Source organism: Periplaneta americana, chromosome 3 (genome assembly GCF_040183065.1).
Source record: "Periplaneta americana isolate PAMFEO1 chromosome 3, P.americana_PAMFEO1_priV1, whole genome shotgun sequence".
Lineage (NCBI taxonomy): Eukaryota > Metazoa > Arthropoda > Insecta > Blattodea > Blattidae > Periplaneta > Periplaneta americana.
In genome coordinates, this window is record NC_091119.1 from 76,096,012 (window position 1) to 76,118,086 (window position 22,075).

At 35.3% G+C, this 22,075-nt stretch overlaps 1 protein-coding gene across 9 annotated transcripts in view; it reads right to left on the bottom strand.

The window, feature by feature from the left end:
• fs(1)h (female sterile (1) homeotic) overlaps positions 1 to 22,075 on the bottom strand; it is a 638,308-nt gene that overhangs the window by 157,441 nt on the left and 458,792 nt on the right. For 8 of the 9 annotated variants that reach the window (XM_069820799.1, XM_069820803.1, XM_069820802.1 and 5 more), the window contains 2 exons: positions 13,216 to 13,268; positions 8,215 to 8,349 (listed from right to left, as the gene is read on the bottom strand). In XM_069820799.1, coding sequence (XP_069676900.1) covers positions 8,215 to 8,349; positions 13,216 to 13,268 — 188 coding nt within the window. The remainder of the gene's footprint in view (positions 1 to 8,214; positions 8,350 to 13,215; positions 13,269 to 22,075) is intronic. The other variant, XM_069820804.1, reaches the window with a different exon arrangement.

A 22,075-nucleotide genomic window follows, 5' to 3' on the forward strand; every position in this document is an offset into this window, starting at 1 on the left:
AGGAGTGGCTCATAAGGCTAAAGCTCAGCAGAAAAATCAACTGCAACAAACTTTACTAACACAGCCTACTTCATCCAATCTCAGCAGCAATTTCTATGCTGATTTAACCAGAGCGTTTGTTGCTGCTAACATTCCCTGGAATGCAATTGAAAATCCGGTTTTAAGACAGTTTTTACAAAAATACTGCAAACAAAATATCCCATCTGAGTCGACCCTAAGAAAAAATTACTTAGACAGAATATACAATGAAACTTTAGCTTCCATTCGGGAGGATATAGATGATTCTTACCTATTGGTCTCTGTGGATGAAACCTCAGATCCTATGAATAGGTATATAGCAAATATGGTAGTAGGAAAACTTAGTCCTGATGGACCTTCGATTCCACACCTCGTATGTGTTAAGGAACTTTAGAAAGTGAATAGCCAAGCCATTGCTTATTTTGTAAATAAAGGCCTACAGTCTTTATACTCAGGTAATATAGACGATTCTAAAGTTCTGTTGTTTTGTACTGATGCTGCCTCATACATGGTTGCTGCAGCTCCACTTCTTAAAACATTTTATCCTAACCTCACACATGTAACCTGTCTAGCACACGGCCTTCACAGGGTTTCTGAAACAATCCGGAATGAATTTCCTCTTGTCAATTCGTTTATTTCTAACACAAAAAAAATGTTTTTGTAAAGCCCCATCCAGGATTTCAATATTCAGAGAGAACTTTCCAGATATCCCACTCCCACCTCAGCCGGTTGTTACACGATGGGGAACCTGGATTCAGTCAGTGGTGTATTATTCTAAGTATTTTAAAGAAGTGGTCACAGTTATTGATAAATTACCTGAAACTGATAGTGCAGCGTGTGTGAAAGCAGTGAAAGATTGTCTGAATGACTCACGAGTGAAAAACAATATTGCCTACATAACATCAAACTTTTCTTTCATACCTGCAAGCATTGAACAATTAGAACGTGAAAAACAATCTCTTTGTAGCCAAATAGCAATAGTAAAGGAAGCTCAAGTGAACATATATTCTGCTTTGGGCGAAACTGGGAAAAAAGTTAAAAATAAGTGGGACAACGTATTAAATAAGAATGTAGGATTTTCATTGTTGGGAAAAGTATCAAGAGTGATATCGGGGGAAAGTGTAAATGTTCCAGTAAGTATTGATGTTTCTATTGTACCTAATTAAAAATTTGAGCCTCTCACATCAGTTTCGGTTGAAAGAAGTTTTTCTGCTTTCAAAATGATTCTCAGTGACAAAAGGCAAAGGTTAACTGTGGAGAATTTAGAAAAAATTCTGGTGATGTACTGTGCAGATAATTATAATAAAGTCTGAGCATGGAACTTAATTTCAATAACTTAAAATGAGTAATCTTGATATCAATAATCATTATTTCATTAGTTTCAATATATTAAATTTGTGCAGCTCTGTTTATAAATATAATATAGTATTCTTTTTTAATGTTTAAACATACTTTTTTGTGCGTATTTTAGTGTATAACTAAAAATTTCAGTGAAAGAAATAAGTATGATACCTTGATGTGCCTAAAATGCCTATTTTCATTAAAATAGAGCCTAATTTTACAAATTTTGAGCTTATTTTAGGCGCCTAAAACTGCAATTTTTAGTGCCTAAAAATCCGATGTCTATTTATTATATTACTAGCCGTACCCGTGCACTCAGCTGCACCCATTAGAAATAAATATAAAGTAATTACATAATTAAAATAGGACATTTGATCCAGGGAACATTCGTGTTTGATAGAAGGATAAATGGTTTAATATGTTACTTAATTTAAATTCCATCCAAATAATTAAAATGCGATCATTTTGGACCAGAGACACTCATTTGGTGCAATGACAATTCCTTTAACATGTTTCTTAATTTTTATTACATGCAACCATAGTTTAATGAAGATTGACATCATTTAGATTCAATGTATATATTTTATTTTACTTGTTATAGGTTTCCATTGAATTATGGTAATAACTTAATTTTAACCCTTGTTTTCTACGTATTCAGTAAATGGCGCTTGGCCCACTATGGTACTGAACCCTTCAAATAACTTAAATTATATTATATTATATCAGACGTTACTGTAATAACATTGCAGCATTATGTCCATCTAGAGAAACTACACTTTCCAATGGTGAAATAATAATTAATTATACAAATCGGTTAATTTAGCTTCCGATATTACTTCATACAAACACAGAAACATTCTCTGTAGGCTATCTTTCATAGCTTTCGATTGTTGCTGTCCAAGGCCCCTTATAGACGAAGTCATTTGTTTTTTAATTCATTACATGGCCTTAGATGGCAGTTATTTTAATTTTAAAACTCATTTATCTCATTAAATATCAGTCCTATCAAAATTTTTTAAGGAATGAAACTTATCGCAAATCATTTTTAAAGAAACTTTTGTTATGTACCATTTTTCACAAAAATCAATAATAAGCGAGATATTTCGATTTATTTAATTCAGGCCGCCTTATAAATCCCCTTTTAAATAATGTATTTTGAATGCCATATAGCCTAAAATCTAAGTTACAACGAACTTACTTTATATTCCAATTTTCATCGAAATCCGTTCAGCCATTATCACGTGAAAAGGTAACAAACATACAGACAGACAGACAGACAGACATACAAACAAAAATTTCAAAAAAGCGATTTTCGGTTTCAGGGTGGTTAATTATATATGTTAGGACCAATTATTTTTGGAAAATCGAAAATTACCAGAAAAATTTCGGCTACAGATGTATTATTAGTATAGATTAGTTACTGTAGTTTGATGATGTCCAGGCATCATATATCTGTGCGAACAAGTTTTCTCGATAATGAATTCGAACAAAACAAAGCAAAGAAATCGCATAAGCCTTCAATATTTTCGTGAGCTTAAGAGAGTTTCCTACATCACACATGTTAACACCTACTTTGGATACATTGGTGTTGGGAAACAGGTGTCAATTTTCACCAAGGAAAGAGTGTGTCTATGCAATCAGATCTCCCTCCTATTCTACATGCATGACTTTGGAATAAAGTTGCTGTTGTTTTCTATTGCCAGGCGTTTGACAAAGTCTTGACTTCTTGCACTCCAATATTTTTCAAAGATATTGTCATGGTCAGCCACTGAAGCACAGATTTTGAGGTGTTCCGAATCCATTTCTTGGTTTGAATTGCACAACGGGCAGTTAGGGGAGTGATATATTATAATTCTATGCAGGTGTTTGTCCAAACAGTCATGGCCTGTTGCCATGTTGCCAATCTAAATGCAGCTACAGACGATTTTCGTGGTAAATCGGCAATTAACTGTGGATTTTGATGCAGAGAGTTCCATTTTTTTCCCTTGAGATTGTGTCATCAAATTTTGTTTGTTGAAGTCTAAGTATGTAGATTTAATAAATCTTTCCACAGAGTAATATGTAGATTTAGTAACAAGTCTGTAAGTAGCAGTGCTGCCCTTCTTTGCTAAAGCATCTGCATTCTCATTTTCCAGGATTCCACAATGGGATGGTATCCATTGGAATACAATTCTTTTATTGAGTGTTATTAATTGCGAGAGCATTTTAGTTATTTCTGCTGTTTGAGATGAAGGTGTGTGTCTAGAGACTATTGATAGAATAGCTGCTTTGGAGTCTGACAATATAACTACATTTTTAAATTTATTGATGCGGCATAGATGATTCCTGAGACTTTCACTTATTACAATGATTTCTCCATGAAAACTTGTTGTTCCATATCTAAGATCCAAGAGATCTATAAAGTGAGAAGAGAGAGCACGTAACACCTGCACCGGCACCTTGTTCTCTGGAGATCAAGGATCTGTTGGTGTATAAACGAAGCCAGTTTTGTGGAGGGTGCCCAATATTAATTGTCTCTAAAGACAATTCGTTCATTATTTCATTGTTGACTTCTGATTTCAGTATTTTTTGTGTTCAATTTAGATTATATTCTATATTTAGTAGAGTTAAAGGGTTTTGTTTAATTTGTAAGTTTTCTTTTAAATTCGGGATATTGATTTTCTGTTTTAATTCTTGAACCATGGATATGAAACTTTTTTGAGTTTTCAATCTACAGAGAGGACTGTATGAATTCCAATTGTTTCCTGGTAATCAGATAAGTTTTTCATACTGAATCAGTGCTTTTTCTTCTATTGTCATTTTGATGCTGTTAATATTAGTGAGGAATCTCATAGAATCTATTGGAGTTGTTTTGATTCCACAAGTAATGAGCCTGAGAGTTTGGTTTTGAACATATTCTATTTTGTTTATGAAAGGTGAGGTAATTAAAATTTCTCCGCAGTATGTCAGCACTGGCTGTATAAACATTTGGTATGTAGTGTTCAAAGTATTCCTAGAGCATCCCCATTTCTTTCCTGCTAGTCTTTTTAGAAGGGAGAATCTTTTACGAGCTTTTTCAGAAATGTATTTCAAATGGTTGCTCCATGTTAACTTACTATCGAAAATAACTCCCAAGATATTTGGATTCATAAGTCCTAGGAAGGTGTTGACCATTGTATTGGATATTGAATTGTCTTTCTTTTTTACCAAGTGAAAATATTTGGTAGTTACTTTTGCTTAAATTGAGTGTCATCAAATTTGATGTGTTTCATTCGTGTAGTTGATTTAGAGCTTTAAGAGCAGAATTTTGAATTTTGTCTCTATGTCTGAGATCCAGAAGTCCACAAAACTATATCATCTGCAAATAGTGCTGTTTTCATGTTTGATTCCTCTACTAGGGAGGGTAAGTCATTTATATAAATAATGAACAAAGTCGTGCTGAGGACAGCGTCCTGGGGTAGACCTCGATATGTTTATCTGTAACTAGAAAGTGAGTTATTGAATTTAGTAGCAATGAATCTTTGACTAAGGAATTCTGATATCCATCCGAACATATTGCTGGAGATACCTAATTTCTGGAGTTTTGGTAATAATTTATTTCTCCAAACAGAGTCATATGCTAATTGAAAGTCAATAAATATTGCCAAGGTATCTTCTTTCTTGTTAAAACTATCTTTTATTTCTTGGCTGAGGCATATGACTTGTTCATTAGTAGAGTGTAGTTGTAGAAAGCTGGCTTGTCTTGATGATAAAATATTTTGGGATTCTAATTACCAAGTTAATCTGTTGGAGATCATTGACTCCATGGTTTTTGCTATCATGCTTAATAGTGCTATTGGTCGATAACTATTAACATCATGAGCAGGTTTCCCTTTTGTGTGAATTGGTACAATGATTACTTTTTTCCAAGCTGCAGGAATTGAGGTGTTCCATGATAAATTGAAAATGGATAGAAGTACAGACTTGGCTTTTTGTCCCAGATGTTAAAAAAATTCTGAATGAATATTGTCGGGGCCAGGAGACTTTGGACTAAAGTAAAGATTGGTAGATGTCGTAAATTTAGAAATGTCAGTTTAGGTTCACAAATTCAGATTTATTATTTATTTACGAGGCGTGCTATTAAAGTAAGTTCCGTTTTCAATTATAGCCGTCGCATCGCTGCAATTGTTATTTTGCACATGAGTGTTTTCTTTTTCAGTCCTAAAGCAAACTGTGCATGCAGTTTCAGACTTTCAGTCCGTGTGTCGTTAGTTGTGCTCAGTTGAAATGTTTAAAGTGATCGAGCACCCCACCAACTGTGAGATGCGGTCTGTTATCCATTTCTTGAATGCGAGAAATATCAAACCAGCTGATATTCATCTTCAACTTTGTGAGGTGTATGGTGATGATGCCATTAGTGATGGAATGGTCAGGAGATGGGTTAGGAAGTGCAATGAGGGCCACGTCTCTGTGCATGATTAGCAGCGTACTGGTCGGCCATCTTTGATCAATGACAATTTGGTGCGTGCTGTCGATGAAAAAATTCATGACAGGAGGTTTACAATTTCTTCGATTTCCTTGAATTTTCCACAAATGTCGCAGAGTGTTCTCTACAAAATTGTGAGAGATCGATTACGATATCGAAAATTGTGCTCACAATGGGTACCCAAGATGCTCATTGAGGAACACAAAACCAAACGAGCTTCCAGTGCATTGAGCTTTCTCACACGTTACAGTGAGCAAGGCGATAAGTTTCTTGACCGTATCGTGACAGGTGACGAGACTTGGGTGTCTCACATGACACCTGAATTGAAGCAGCAGTCCATGGAATGGAGGCACACTGCATCACCAAGGAAAAAAAATTCAAACAAACCATGTCAACACGCAAGATCATGTGCACTGTTTTTTTGGGACAGAAAAGGAGTCCTACTCATCGAATTTTTGCCTCGGGGTGAAACCATTAATAGAGAAACCTATTGTCATACCTTGAAGAAGCTCCGTCGCACAATTCAGAACAAGAGACGTGGGACGCTGATCGACGGAGTTGTGTTGCTTCATGACAACACTCGGCCACACCCAGCTCGTGACACACAAAATCTCATCTCGAAATTTGGCTGGGAGCAGATTGACCATCCCCCCCTACAGCCCGGATTTGACTCCGAGTGACTCATCTCTTCCTGCACCTCAAGAAGTTTCTCGGTGGTCAACGTTTTGATGGCAACGATGAAGTGAACACAGCAATGCAGGAGTGGTTCCCATCACAGGCAGGCGAATTCTACAATGAGGGGATAGAAAGACTTGTGCCACGACTCGATAAATGCCTCAATAATGGTGGAGATTATGTTGAGAAGTAATTGAAGTGTGGGGAATACAATGCAAAAAAAATGGTTTGTAAATATCTTCCCACTTACTTACTACACCCTTTTGGAACTTACTTTAAGAACACGCCTCACATTTTCCTCTAATTCTGTGTTATATAGGAAAGAGATATTAAGTTATTAATTGCATTACAAAAAGGATGTTGTAAATTATGAACAGTTTTCTTTTAAAATCAAGAACACTAGCATATTTGGCAATTATTGTATTGTAATTAGCATTTATATTGTTCAAACATTGAATTAATATGGCGAGTGTTTTACTGACTATTTGAGGGGAGAGAAAGAGAGCGACACCTATGCATACAGTAACAATGTTGAGTAATACACCACTGCTGTCTTCACTTGTTTCCTCAATTCTCTCTCCCAGCGCATCGTAACTCGGCTCACGTAAATAAAGACTGACTTCGTACTTGGGTTGACTTTGCAATCCCTGTTCTATATCTACACTCTCGGATGAAAAGACCACGTCACATCTTGTTTCAGCTACATAAGAAGGCTGTAGTGAAAGCTGTTTTGCCAACCATCCAGTGCTCAGCATGGTATGCATTCACCTAAGTGATTATCCAGACTTGTGCAGATGACCGTGTGGATAGGAAAGCCGATCGATGTTCAGAAGATCATTGACTTGAGGGACAGAGATTATGACATGCTAGGAGATCTCTCAGTACGTACAAAAAAACATCTTCCATCAACCCCAGTGCTTCATCTCTGCTGGAGTCGATAAGACTGGTCTGATAGGGTATATGAATCTTTTTTGACATGTAAACTGACTACAACAGAAGTAAAGTAGTTCAATGACAAGCCCATGCAAGTTCCACAGTGGTCTTACCAAGGTCAGTCTATAGAGAGATGTGTGAAACAAGCCACGGAGGCAGCAGGCAGGTTTATACACATGAGAAATATGAGGGCTACATTGGAGACCAAGAAGCAAGTCAATGGCTGATGGCTAAAAATGAATACAAACAAGACTCGAACTTATTTAAATATTTTATGGAATGTAAAAATTACTTTCAAATATAACTTTTAGGATATTTAGTAATTATGATATGATATATTTTGGTACAAAAACTGTTTCAATTGTTTTAATATTTTTTTGCCATTTTCAGAGGATTAATTACAATGTTTATTGCCTTTACCTTTCAGTACTACTTTAGGATAATATTTATTCATGATAATGATATGACTTACATTCAAAAATAAAATGTTAATTGTTTTTTGGCATTTTCTGCAGGTAAATTAACATTTTATTTCTTTCATTGAGAGTCAGTTAAGTGATCTTTAATAATAATAATAATAATAATAATAATAATAATAATAATAATAATAATAATAATAAAAAAACGTAAATTTGCCAAGCTAAAGAATAATAGCATATTTGAATTCTTTACATTCAAACACAAATTTTTTTAGAACCTCTCACTATAAAAAAAAAAGTCAAACATTTAATTTCACTCTTTTAAATGACATGCCCTACTGTACATACTACACCTAGAGCTTCGAATCCCTTCATTACACTAACCTTCGTTCCAGGTGTCAGATCCTCCATGGTTTTCAAAGTACCCTGTTTCAACACGGACTTTTTCACCAATGTGTACTCGCCAATAAGCTCATTCACTTTGGGCACTACTTTACGGGCAAGAGCATAAGATGAGCCCTGAAAGCAAGTGATCATCTCTGTAGTTGAAGTACAATGCTCTTGCACAAAATGCCTTTAAAAAGTCGGAATTCGCGAATATATTACATATTTTGTGTTTTACTGCATCCATGAAATTAGGTATTAATGGTCATAAACCATTTGAATATCTAATTTAATCTTTTACTATGCATATTAATACATTTCGCATTTTACCATAAAATCGTGTCTGTACTCCATGTTACCAGTGTAACTGGTTTCCTACATTTACATTTGATGCCTAACCATTTCTTGGACTGCATCAGTCTAGCTGAGAATTGTTTACGCCTGCTATAGATGAATTATACATAAGTAAAATTAGTAGACATTCATTCAGCAACCCACAAAAACTCACATGCAACAATGATATTATGTTATATCCAGGTGTATGTTGTCCAACATTTTAGTAGTTGACCACTGTCTCAGACTAAAAGGCAGTGTTGTGGTTTGATGTGAAAGTGGGAGCCTGCACAATGGTTGCACTCCTGAATTTGAAGAGGAAGTTCTGGAATGCTTTGATAAAACACCAATAAGAACTCATGAAGTTGTGCGCGAAAAGAAGACAACCATTCATGTGTGGAGAGTTGTTTTTAATGACAAGTCACCCATTCTGATTTCCGCGTGTCCATACTTTCGACTTTCCATAACAGGTTGAGTTTATCTGCTGGTTCATATAAGAAAGAATCGGACATAATCAGGTTTTTGAACAGTATTTTTTCCACTGAAATGTCTTATATGGGATGGCCTGTTCAACAGTTATAAGAACCACGCCTGAGTAGTTGAAAATCCAAAGGCAGGAGTGCAACGTAATTACTGGGGTTGCCTTTCAGTGATTACGTAATGCCGGCATGATATAACAGTGACAACATTCATTTTCTTCAACAGGAAATGTCCTCTCTCTCTTGCTTGATGTTTATTTTAGTTGGTTATTTAACGACACTATCAACTACAGGTTATTTAGCGTTTATGCAATTGGTGATAACTAGGGCTAGGATTTTGATGACCTATAAACCTTGAAAAAAATGTCCTAAAAACAATGTATTTATGACCTAAAAATCTTTCAAAAATGCCTTAAAAACTGATCTTACATAATTGGCTTACTAGAAAAAGAGGTTTTGTGCTACTTAATATTTAGACTAGTAATTAAATTAAATTTTACATAATTTTTTTCTAAGTAGAACACTTTAATTAATTATTTTACCTGATGTAGTTTCCATGTATGATCGTTCACCTCTGCTTCAGCATGTGGATGTGAGGTTTGCAGTCGGCTGGTCTGTCTTAGCCTTTCATAGACTGTAGCGCCATGGATTTACTTTACTTTTAGTTTCCATGTAGTTTACCATAAGTCCACTCTTATCCAGAACTAGCAGGTATAGTGGAGTCTATATTGAAGGGGTGGTTGGACTGATCCATTACATGGGGTGTACTATGTTAAAATGGCAATATTTGTGTAGAAAAACGATTAAAATATTATACAAAATAATGGGTATTAATGGACAAAATATGTAAAGAAAATGTCAAAGGAAATAAACGTTATTTTACATTAATAATCGGGATTTATGGCCAAAATTAAACGAAAATGCCTAAAAAATGACCGATGCTCTTATGAATTGAAACAGGCAAAAAATGCAAAAAATTTCCCTAACAAATGTATCTTAAAACACTCAGTTTATTGCATAACATATAAATACTAATGCAGCTATGTTTCTGGCTTAATAGAAAAAAGATGCAATTTCATCAAAATCCTAGCCCTAATGATAATGAAATGGTATTTGGCGAGATGAGGCCGAGGATTCGCCAAAGATTACCTGTCATTCATCTTACGGTTGGAAAAAATCTTGGAAAAAACCCAACCTGGTAATTAGCCCAAGCAGGAATCGAATATCAGAATTATGGTTGTCCAGTGCATTTCTGTATGTGTGTTCGTAAATTTTTAAATGCCACATTTTCCAGCAATAGTGCTTGGGTAAAGGGGATGAAGTGATTTTTTTTTCCTGAAATGGAGTTTCGTTTCCCAAGAGAATACACAAGATAAAGTCCACAAGTGGGTATGAAGAATTAAATCGTAGCTCTTTCGGTATGGCCACTATGCAAGCGTAAAAAAGGTTCAATCCAAAAACTGTAATACTGGTTTAGGTAAAAGGAACTATGTCACTTACCTCCTTTCACACATTACACTTTTACTGAGGAAAGGGAATAAGTCAGATTATCTCTTTTTACATATTGTACTGAAACTGACTTGAAACATGTGGTGTAGTAACATTCTTACCAAGTAAGATTTTATTTTCACAATTATATTTTATATTTCTTGTAGAAGTATTTCAAATGTAAAGGAAATGTTTTGAAGGTACAGGATTTTCAATTTAAAAACAGGAAATTTGAAAGTTCGTCCTGGGAATGTTCACAATATCGCGTTAATATATTCAGATACATGCAGATGGGGGGGGGGGAGAACTGGTGGAAATGTGCATGTCTTACTTACTTACTTACTTATTGGCTTTTAAGGAACCCGGAGGTTCATTGCCGCCCTCACATAAGCCCACCATTGATCCCTATCCTGAGCAAGATTAATCCAGTCTGTACCATCATATCCCACCTCTCTCAAATCCATTTTAATATGTGCATGTCTACATTAAGAAATTGCTCCCATTAACATAGACCAATAGTTCTTGATCCCAGGTATACAGACCTATACAGAATGTGATACTGACCATGTATTAAATGAAAAGGGGGAGGGGAAAAATAACTACATTCTAGTTTACCACCAGCACGATTAGATTCATCTTGCTTGCTCTTGTGAAAAAACTCATCCCTTTAAAGTATACCTGATGATTGAGGCACACTTCTTGGAGAAGGCTGTTCTGATTTGTATACAAAATGTGCTGCGAATGAAGAAAACAATGATGATAGAGAAAGAAGTTAAATGGCTGAGATATGTGAAGAGGTCAACTTTTTTAGTCTACAAAAACTTCTTGAATGCCTCTGCAGAATTAAAAAAAAATTCTTTGTCTAGACAAGGCCAAAGTCATAATTGACGAATACCTCATCAGTCTTGCAACTGACCAGTTTTGATTCTAGTGCAGAAAAAAAACGATCTTCTTGTCTTGTTTTGCCACATACATCACCATTTATGAGGGACTTCTAACAAAACTCCGGACATTTTTCCAAAAATTGAGATAATGATAAGGAAGAAAAATGATTAAAATTAAAGGGAGAAAGATTATGTCTACAAGACTCAGCAAATATATAAAAATGACCTTGTTTATGCCACTTTCACGACTAAATGTAATATTAAGAGTAGTCTACTGGTTTTCATTCTTGGTTACACACTTTTAACACTCGTATGTTACTAATAATAATATTAAATGAACAACTTCATAACTTCACTGTGTTAAATAATATTACTTTAACTAGTGATTAGTTTCGGTGGAACTTTATACCATTTTAAAACTTTTAGTGATGTCTTACGCGTTCTTTCAGTTTCTTCTTTCATAGTATTTTGTTGGGGGAGTATGTGGTTAGACACAACATTACTACTTGCAAATATATACTCATTCCTGATCACACACTTTCCCACAAGGACACCAAGAAAAAGAAACATGAAGAAAACATAAAACCTCACTAGAAGTTTGAAAATAGAAAAGTCCCGCAAAAACTAATCACTAGGTAAAATACCACAACAGTTTCATTATTTAACACAGTGCAGTTATAAAATTTGTTTATATAAGTAGCTTAACATTATCATTAGTATTGGTATATTACTAGTTTTATCTCTGTCACTTATCGAGACTGCCTTGTGTATTGAAAAGTCCATGTTTTGTTATTTTTAAAATAAATAAATTACAGACCATCAACACATGTCACAATATGGTTATTTCATTCTCCTACACTTACACTATTTCACTAGACATAATTATTTAAAGATACAAAAGGATATGTCATCAGTTTATTCGGGGGGGGGGGGGGGAATGTTAAGTCTGTAGTTTATATGGATTTTCACTTAAAAATATACTCAATCTCAAATTACTTGTCAGTTTTGTGTAAAAACCAAAGTTACACTGTCATTTAATGTGTTTTAATTTTTACAAAGAATATTCTCAAATATTCTCCGATTTGTAGAAAGGGTTCGAAATTTGATTTTCACTTACCTCAAAACACATTTTTATGACTTAACCCCATTTCCCCTAACGCCATCGAATTATGCTGGACTGTTTGCTTGGCCATCAAGATCAAACCTTACTTATTGGAACTACTTTGAGGGGGGGGGGGGGAGTGAGGTTCATATGGGCACTCTGATTTATGCTCAAGACAGCAGCAGAAACAGTCCAGGTACTCCTGAGGATTTGAAAAAAGAGAGGCTCTGCTGTATGCTTTATTTCTAGGTATAATGAGGACAATTAAAACAAAATTATAATTAAAGAAATGTTAGTTAAGTCGTAATTTTTTCCTTCAGACAATTTAGTCAACCCACAGTGGAATAATGATCCAATGCTAACACCATGTTAATTGACAATAAGGGTTTGCCTTGGTCTTCCCAACCATTCTTCGAAGTTTGTGTACTGAATATACTGTGTGCCATTACACTGATAAAACTGTTAACAAGATGAAACACAAAAGTAGAAGTCTGGTACAACTAATTAACACCAAATGCTAGTGACTGCCAATCCATTTTATGTATAAGAAGTCAACCCAAAAAGGGCTAAAAATTTCGGAGAAGGTACATTTACTTAGTCACTACTTCCAGACATAATTCGACATAAACACCCACCATTGTTACTTCACTAGATGTAAAAAGTATTTTTTTTTGTTGCTGAACAGGAACACAAATATCTAATTTCAGGTACTTACAGTCTGATGATTGTTCTTCTTGTTTTTCTTGCGTGGTGGCCTCCCTGATCGACCTGCAAGGAACAATTGCAAGCTACACCAGCACTGAGGGGAACGAACTCCATACTGACACAAATTTCTTTTTATTATTCAGTCAACTTAGTTTCACATGCACATAGGCCCACATGTGGTACCAATTTTTATGTGTTATTTAAATTTCTTTCTACCTCTTCCTGGACTAAGCAATTCAGTATTAGAACTTATAAGACCGAAAAGAAACAAAGATTACTATTAATATACTGTAGATTACTGTATAATTATCAACTAATCTGTATCAGACCATGTGGGTTTCTTTTCCTTATATCCAATACAATAGTATGGAGTGCAGATATAGCAGAATTATCAACTTATCTTTATCAGGTATTACTTCTTGCAATAGTTCATATATATCTCACATCCCAGAGCTTAGAGGGCCACATGGGGAGTGGAAGTGTGTTCCATATGTGAATACTACAAAGTACAGCACCTTCTCAAACTTCTTGGGGGAGTTAAAACCTTAATAAGTCATTCCACATCAAACACACATCAACAAAACAAGACCTTTTCGTAAATGTTTGAAATTTTTTATTGAATTCCAGGCATCATATAAGGAGAAACATTTTTTTTTTCTTTCCGCAATTATTTATTATTTGTGCAGTTATGACTATTTGAATTTATGCAACTTATTCTTGCACTGTAACATAAGATTCACTTGATACTGTGAGTCTATATATAGTTAAGATTCGAGATTTGCCAGATTAAATACAATTCAATATATGTGATTTGTTTCCTTTATCTGTAAACTGTAGCATTCAAAAGTGTAGGATCTGCAAATTTACATTTGCAACAATTTATTTTCTGGAGGCATACACGTGTTTACAATCTACAGCTAAGGAATCACTTTCATATATGTATCTGCTATTGAAAGTTTTACGAAATTCCAATACATAACTGGGCGGGCCTCTACACAACAAATGGATTCATTCAACAAATTACTAGCACCTTAAGAAACAGTAAATATTAGTGATGGGAGTATTTGAATAAAAAAATACTAATTATTCGATTCTTTTAAGTTCTCGAGATATATCTCGAATCATGAACAAGTATTCAAATACTTTGCTCAGATGGTAGATGCTGAAAGAAGTGAAGAATACAAATAGAAAGAAACAGCATAGAAGGAAGTTCTCGAGAATACTGATTGCTAATCAATTGTACACAATCGGCTAACCTAGCCTACGAACATTAGTAGTTGCATGCAATAAAGACTTGCTCCATATCATCTCTCTTCGTCTAATTACAGGGTGCAGAAATACATCATCTTTATCAGAAACTGCAGATAGCTACTACAGCATGTGATTAGAATAATAATAATAATAATAATAATAATAAAAAAATATAAACTCATGTGCTTGCACAATACACTGCTGTCGCTCCTAATGTTATTGCTGTCAAGTTGGGTAAGAGAACAAAGATGCGACAACTACTTGAGAACAACCGAGATGAGTAATCAAATCGTAATTTGAATGATAAAAGTATTCGAGAACAGATAATTCGATTCTGCACATCACTAATAAATATCTTATCTAAATTTATATTATTATTGCCAGCTCAGCTAGAGGGTAACCCTGTACAATGTTGTATGTTTATACTAAAGCCTAGGCTAACCTTTAAAAAAGCTTGGTGAGGTCTTACCACGTCATGACAATAAATAGATAGCAAGGGACTAAGTATACAAGAAAAAATAATCAGTCAGTGCTTGAATATCAATGAAATTCTCTGTCAAATACTAATGCTTGTGATGCGTCGTCTGGAACATCATGTAATGTTTGTTATAACAAGTCTTTAAACTCATTTAACCTTCCTAATTATGCTTTTAAAAAGAAAGATGCACTAAATGTTAAGTCGTGATTTACTGATAAAGCTCAAGTTAGTAGAGTCTTTAAACATGTGAATATTGATTCATGCCATAAAGAAAGTATATCAATTTCTGCATCGGTAAAATGAAATAATATGTGAAGCCAATAGTTCCTAAAACACAGCAACATTCACTTGATCCTCCAGCATCACATATAGTAGGTATACTGCTGACAAATCATCCTGCACACAGTCAAAGTTTCTTCAGTCCCCTGCTGCTGCTTCAGTCTGCTACATATTGTTTTGTAAGGAATTTTTTTATATTTTTAATATACTCATTTCATATTGATTAACTTTTAAAAACTCCATCATAAAAATTATCTTCAATAATTACACTACTGATTGTGAAAAGTGCACCACCCAGAAAGAATGGTCCAAACGACTCCAAACTCGGGAGATGTGTAGAATTGTGTACCACCAATAATTGATTACGTTTCCAGAGACATGGCGTACACATAGGCCCAACAGTGATATCTCTTGTGTCACCAGTAAGGTCAGTGTTATGCCTTGCTCAGTCAGTGCAGAGCTTCCAAACGAAGTGGAAACATTAAAGTGAGTGCAGGTATACCTCGTCGACGTGGAAGGGCGCAATATCAGCACGTGAGTTCGAGTTCGAACGGGGCAGAATGGTTGGTCTCTGGGAAGCAGGTTTGTCATTTCGGCTCCTATAGGACATGTGTATATGGAGCCAGTGAATAGAAGAGGGTCGTATGCAGAGTCGAGCAGGTACTGGACCACAGCATGAAATGACCGCTATCTTGTCTGCATTGCCGTGATGGACTGTACAGCATCATCCACAGTGTTGAGTCGACGTAGGAGTACTGTAATGGGTGTGAATCTGTCTGCGTCAACGGTTCATTGTCGTCTTTTGAGGGCTGGACTACTGGCTCACATGCTGTTGTGTCGGCTTCCATTGTCCAGAAACCACCAATGCCTCAGACTGCAATGAGCACGTGAATGCCGTCACTGGCGTGCTGAGTGGCAAAATGTAGTATTTTCGGATGAGTCCCACTTCAACTTGTCCTACAATGATGGCCGCATACGTGTTAGACGCTACCGTGGTGAACGCAATCTGACAGCCTGCATTGTTGAGTGGCATAGTGGACAAACAGTGTGATGGTTTGGGGCGTCATTGGATACAATATGCAATCTTGCCTCCTATGTATTCAAGGCAATCTAAACAGCAACCGCTACATTAGGGAGGTTTTAGAGCCCAAAGTACTGCCCCTCCTTCAGGCAACTCCACATGCCATATTTCAGCAGGACAATGCCCAGCCACATGTGGCTAGGACTGTGCAAGCCTTCTTCGAAAGACTGGTATCACGTTGCACGTTCGCCAGATACTTCGCCCATCGAACATGTCTGGAATATGGTTGGTAGGCACTTGTTCGTCACGGTCCTCCAGCACCCATTCTTGACTCTTTGTGGACTCGCTTACAAACTGCACAGAGGGAGGTTCCCCAGGAACATATCTAGGCTCTCTTTGATTTCATGCCACGATGCTTAGAGGCTCTGATTGCAGCACATGGAGGCTTCACACCATACTGATATCTCACGGTCACAGATCAGGTACAGTTCTGTAATTCTAATCATTTGTGTATTGTCATGTACCTAATCTGTGGTATCAATTTCATTTCAGTCACATGTAACCTTCTTGGTACTGCTACTTCCACAAACATTAGTGTATATTAAAATCAGTAAATATTTAGTGAAAGATAGTTTTCAAGCTTTAAAATGCACTAAAAAAATGCTCAGAAACATGCTTTAAATGTTGCATTGAGCGTCATTTTTAACGGATTTTAACATGCAGTAGTTTTAAAACAAATGAACTTCAGTGGACATAAAAACACAGGTATTAGTTTATTATACTCATAATTACTTAGTAACAAATTACTTTTACAGAACCTGGACGTTTAATGCCACCCTCACAGAAGCCCGCCATTGGCCCCTATCCTGATTTTATTATACCCATAGAGTTAATAAAAAAAATGTGAACACAATCAGATATATGAAAGTCAAAATTTGTTTCGTTCATGCAATTTGACATGGAATGACTATTATATTTTTCCATACTGAGAAAACGAAGAAAATTAACATGGTGAAACTTGGCAGGCAATTAAATATGAACGATCATATAAAATCAACTAAATGCGTGATGCTGCTAATGATATTTTATAACCATGAATGAACACACAATTGGGATAATGTAAAATCATATTTGCAATGAGATACTTTATGGATTCACAGCAGTACTAAAACGGAAATACTATAAAATCTTTGCAGGTACTACATACAGTGCTTCAACCATATACAGTCCATACTACAGAACGTCCATAAGACCAAAATGTCCATATTGTCAAAATGTGCATACGGTGAAAATGTCCATACAACTGAAAGCCTATACGATAAAAGTCCGTAAGGTCAAAATGTCCATAGTGTCAAACGTCCATAATGTCTGAATTGAATAGAACACAATAAATCTTATTCCATAATTCGTACAAATAAGTTATTAATCATCGGAAACCAGAGCCCCACTTTTAAGATGGTAACCAATACTTTTAAGGTATATGAGAATTTCTCCATTTTCTTTGTACCTGTTGTAGCTTCTCACAATCTGGAGAATTTGTCTTTGATTCATCAAATACGTTTCATTTACCATCTCTTTAATTTGTGTATGCCCCCTCTTGCTTGCAATATTTGTTTCCAAATTTAATTTTCTTCGTGCTTTAGGCACTGTATAAATCACAAAATGGATGGATAATGTACAGCCACGCGTTAAAGATGTTTGTGCCAGCCTTCTATCGTGTTGTTTGTGCGCTGCATGACTCGAGATATCTCCCATGCACTGTGAACAATTGTGCAAACCACTGGGGTGAACACTTGAAAGTCCCATCACAAAATACATATTACACTGAGACAGAACCCTTAGAGAATCATAATAAGAAAATATTAAAACTCTATTTTCGTCATCCTGGCCTGAGTCAAGCAATAGAAACTGTTGACCCCTTGTCGTACGGTCATAAGGAGCTGTTATGACTAAATCATTTAGTGTTGTTGGATTGGGAGGCCGCTCATGGATTTGTATACGGTTTATTGTTCTTTTCAAACTTCTGCACTCAGGCATCTTTTGTGCTACCTCCGCCACAGGAGAACCGAGAGTTGCTATTTGGCTTCACTCTTCCTCTTGCCTTAACACGGTTCAAGATGGGCTTTACTTCTATACCTGCTTCATCTGCACTATGTAAATGCTTATCTGTGCCATCCTGCAAAAACCCCGAATATTATCCAGGTTGCTGTTAGTTGTTATTGCAGCATTACAAATCTTCCTTTATCTGCATCGCCAATATATTTTTGTCCTATCTCTATTAAAGTCATGTTGGTACAGGTAACCACAAAAAGAAAGAAGTGGCTTACTCTTCTGTAATGGCTCTACTGAGGATTTCGTTCCATCTTTAAAAATTTCTGTTCTGGTTACTTCTATATTTGAAAATTTTTACATAGGTTACTATAATTACCTTGAACAATGGATATAGTGTACATTATAGAACTATGGACATCAGAGTGAAGTGGACATTATAGAACTATGGACATTTTGACTCTGGACGATTTAACATGAACATTTTCAACGTGGACATTATTCCATGGACATTTTAAAGTATGGACATTATGTCTGGTAACCCATACAGTATATATGGAATTGGTATGAGTAGACTGTATTATTTCTTCAAATTTCCTCGGAAGTAAACAAAAATGTGAACTGAAATCTACAAACTTGATCAATTAATTACTGAAAAATTAAAAAAGAGTAATTGAAAACCATTTCTCTCCATACATTTAATACTGGAAAATCAAAGTAAATTAAAAAAAAAAAAAAACTGAAATGCAACACTGCCAACAAACAATCACTAACACAATTCACCTTTCCACAGAATTAAAACAATACTCTCCCAAAATAAATGTGCTGGAGTAATTGCATTACTAATGTCATAAGCTACAATAATAATTAATTTTTTATATATGAAAACGATACATATCTTGCATAGTAATTTTGATGGCATAATTAAAGATCTTACATTCTTCTTGTAAACATCAACAAAATATTAATGTAATATATCGAGTGATCCAGATGGCAAATTATCAAAATGTGGTATATATGCTATTCGCGGGCAAGCCAGTATACGCTGACAACTGCCACGTTAACATCAGGCCAGGACAAAGAATGCTGGCCTGTACATGCAGAAGCCAACAGCTATTTAGTTGAACACGTGCTTTTGTGTGATCAATATGTATTTCTAGCTTAAATGAATTTCGAACAAAGTGAAATGGGTCAATTAAAGTACTCCATTCCACAAAGAGTTTTCATGTGAAATTCATAGGATTACAAGGGTCAGCACGCGAAATTGTAGAGTCAGCTGGCATTAGGATTCCATACCGTTCCACAGTATACAACTAGAACAAATTGCAGGACATGGGAAGCATTAAAGATAAAAAGTCTAAACAAGAGCCAAAAGAAAAATCTGGATGGCAATGGCTTTCAACTTGAAAGATGTGCCCACCAAATTTCTATGGAGCATCTTGTAACAAATAAATGGATGTTTCATAATGATTGAGTCCAAAGGTCAATGAGATTATTAAAGTTAAAATAGTATAAAATTACTATGATGCAGGAACTACGATCTTGGTGATCAACTGGTTATGAACAGAGGGATGACTTTTGTGAATGGGTGATAAATAAAGTTGAAGATAGAGATACAGATCCTAACCATTCCTCAAATGGAAGCACTGAGAGTGATATTAGTTTCGTCAGAAGGTGTTAAAGATATCTGGTACAAGAGGGTCCATACTTTCAAGCATCTACTTTTTAGTTCAGGAAGTAAGTACACACATCTTAAAAAACTCTATTATGGAATTGGTTGTGTCACGTTGCATTAATGCCAATGATAAGCTTATGTTGCCAGCATGTACTGGTTTGTCCACCAACAGCAACACATTGTGTGGCAGTTGTGGATTATATACCCAGTATAAAATAGTCTAAAAGAAACTCTATACATACGGAGTTGGGGAAATGAAAGATGTCATTATAGAACTGTATGTAGATTGATGAAGTAAAGTTCCACCATGTACATGAGATAATGGGATGCCCTCTTATAAATCAATTACTTAATAATATATAATATGCAAGAATTTGGTCAGCTTGTTCTACGTAATTTGTGTCAGTATCCTACTCATGATAATCAAATCCGAAAACAACGAAAAACCAAACTTGTATTAACAAAACTAAGAATGAGAGTACAATACAAAAACAAATTCAAAACAAGAAGAATTTGATTTTCATCTTTTCTATTTGTTTAAACTTAGAACAACATTAAAAACAAAAGGCCAATGTTTATATGCTTGTTTACTAGACTTCGGTGTGCAAAGACTTGAGGGATTAGGTACAGCTTACAGCAGTAAAAGTTTTGGAAATATTCAACATTTTTTCCTCCATTACTGCATCTTATACAATTTATCAAAATTGGCATGCATAAAACACTGTCCTTCTGCTATACGAAAAAAAAAAAAAAAAAAAAAATATTATTTAAGATTTAAAAAAATTATTTATATATTTTTTCAAAATTAAAAATGGTGGCAGTTTACTGTGCAGTGATGAAGCGTTTCCCTCGTAACTCATAAACTTGTTACCTTTTTCATGTTCTCTCTTTTTTATTTTATTGTTGAAACTCATGTTTACAATATCATGCTCTTTCAACTACATTCCTCAAAAAAAAATATATTTTTTTTATTTTGTGTTAGAAGAAAATACTGATATTTGACCTTTTTTAAAATGAATTTATTTTTATCAGACACTCTATCAAGTGATCTTCCATCATATTGTAGATATGACATGCATAAATACACACAAAAAATCTCATCACAGAATGTTGGATAGTTTTCGAGTTATGTGGGAAACGCTTCATCACTGCACAGTGAACTGAATCTGCCCGGTTGCAGAAACGCAAATCAAATCAGTCCCTGATCGCCAGTCAGTTGATGTCTGATTTATTTGATTGTTCATTGCGTTGCACAAACGTGAATCTCCAATCAACTTGTCTCAATTTACTAATTGCTGATTTGGAAAAGAAATACATTTGACAACAGCGCTATTTAGCAATCACAGCCTATTTGATGCTCTTTAAAAGTCGTGAAACGAATGCATCAAGTGGGCGGTGACTAGGAAAACAAGTGAATGTTTTGCTGGTTTGTTGCTTTTTGTAGAAAGTAAACAGGCGGATTCTATTTGTATATAGACTACAATATAGTGGGGGGGGGGGGGAAATGAAGCAAACAAAAAAAAAAAAAGTGAGGTGGCTTCTGTTGTGGGATTTGCTAGGGGAGTCGGCAAGAAATTTGAATATGCATAGCCTCCATAACCTAAAATAATTCAATTTCCCATCTCTCTGTTTACAAATGTAGCTCGTAACCTACTCATTAAAAATATTGTGTTGTCATGTGTAGAACCCTGCCAACGGGCTACAACATTCCAGAATTTCATTGATGGTGTAGACTACATATTGCCTGTATATTCACAGAAAAGAAACCTTTTATATTTCGATGAAGTTCGGCATTATTTCAACCAGGTGATTGGACGGGGATGTGAGCAGTCTATACAACCAATATTAGGCTACTCTTGGAAATCCTGACATGGCTGAAAATTCTCTCTGGATTTCAAATCGTTCCCTGTTTGAAGTTTGGGAATTTATGAGACCCTGCCATAACAAAGCAATTTCATACGTAATATTCCTAACTACTCGGCAAATAGTTGATTTGTGGACCCTAACAAGATAACCCAAGACCGCCTGAAAAATTCCAACAGCATAAAATCTCAGCATTATTAGAACTTGGTTCATAGGAGAAAGTGAAAGGTTTCGATTTGTCTGTCTGCATATAT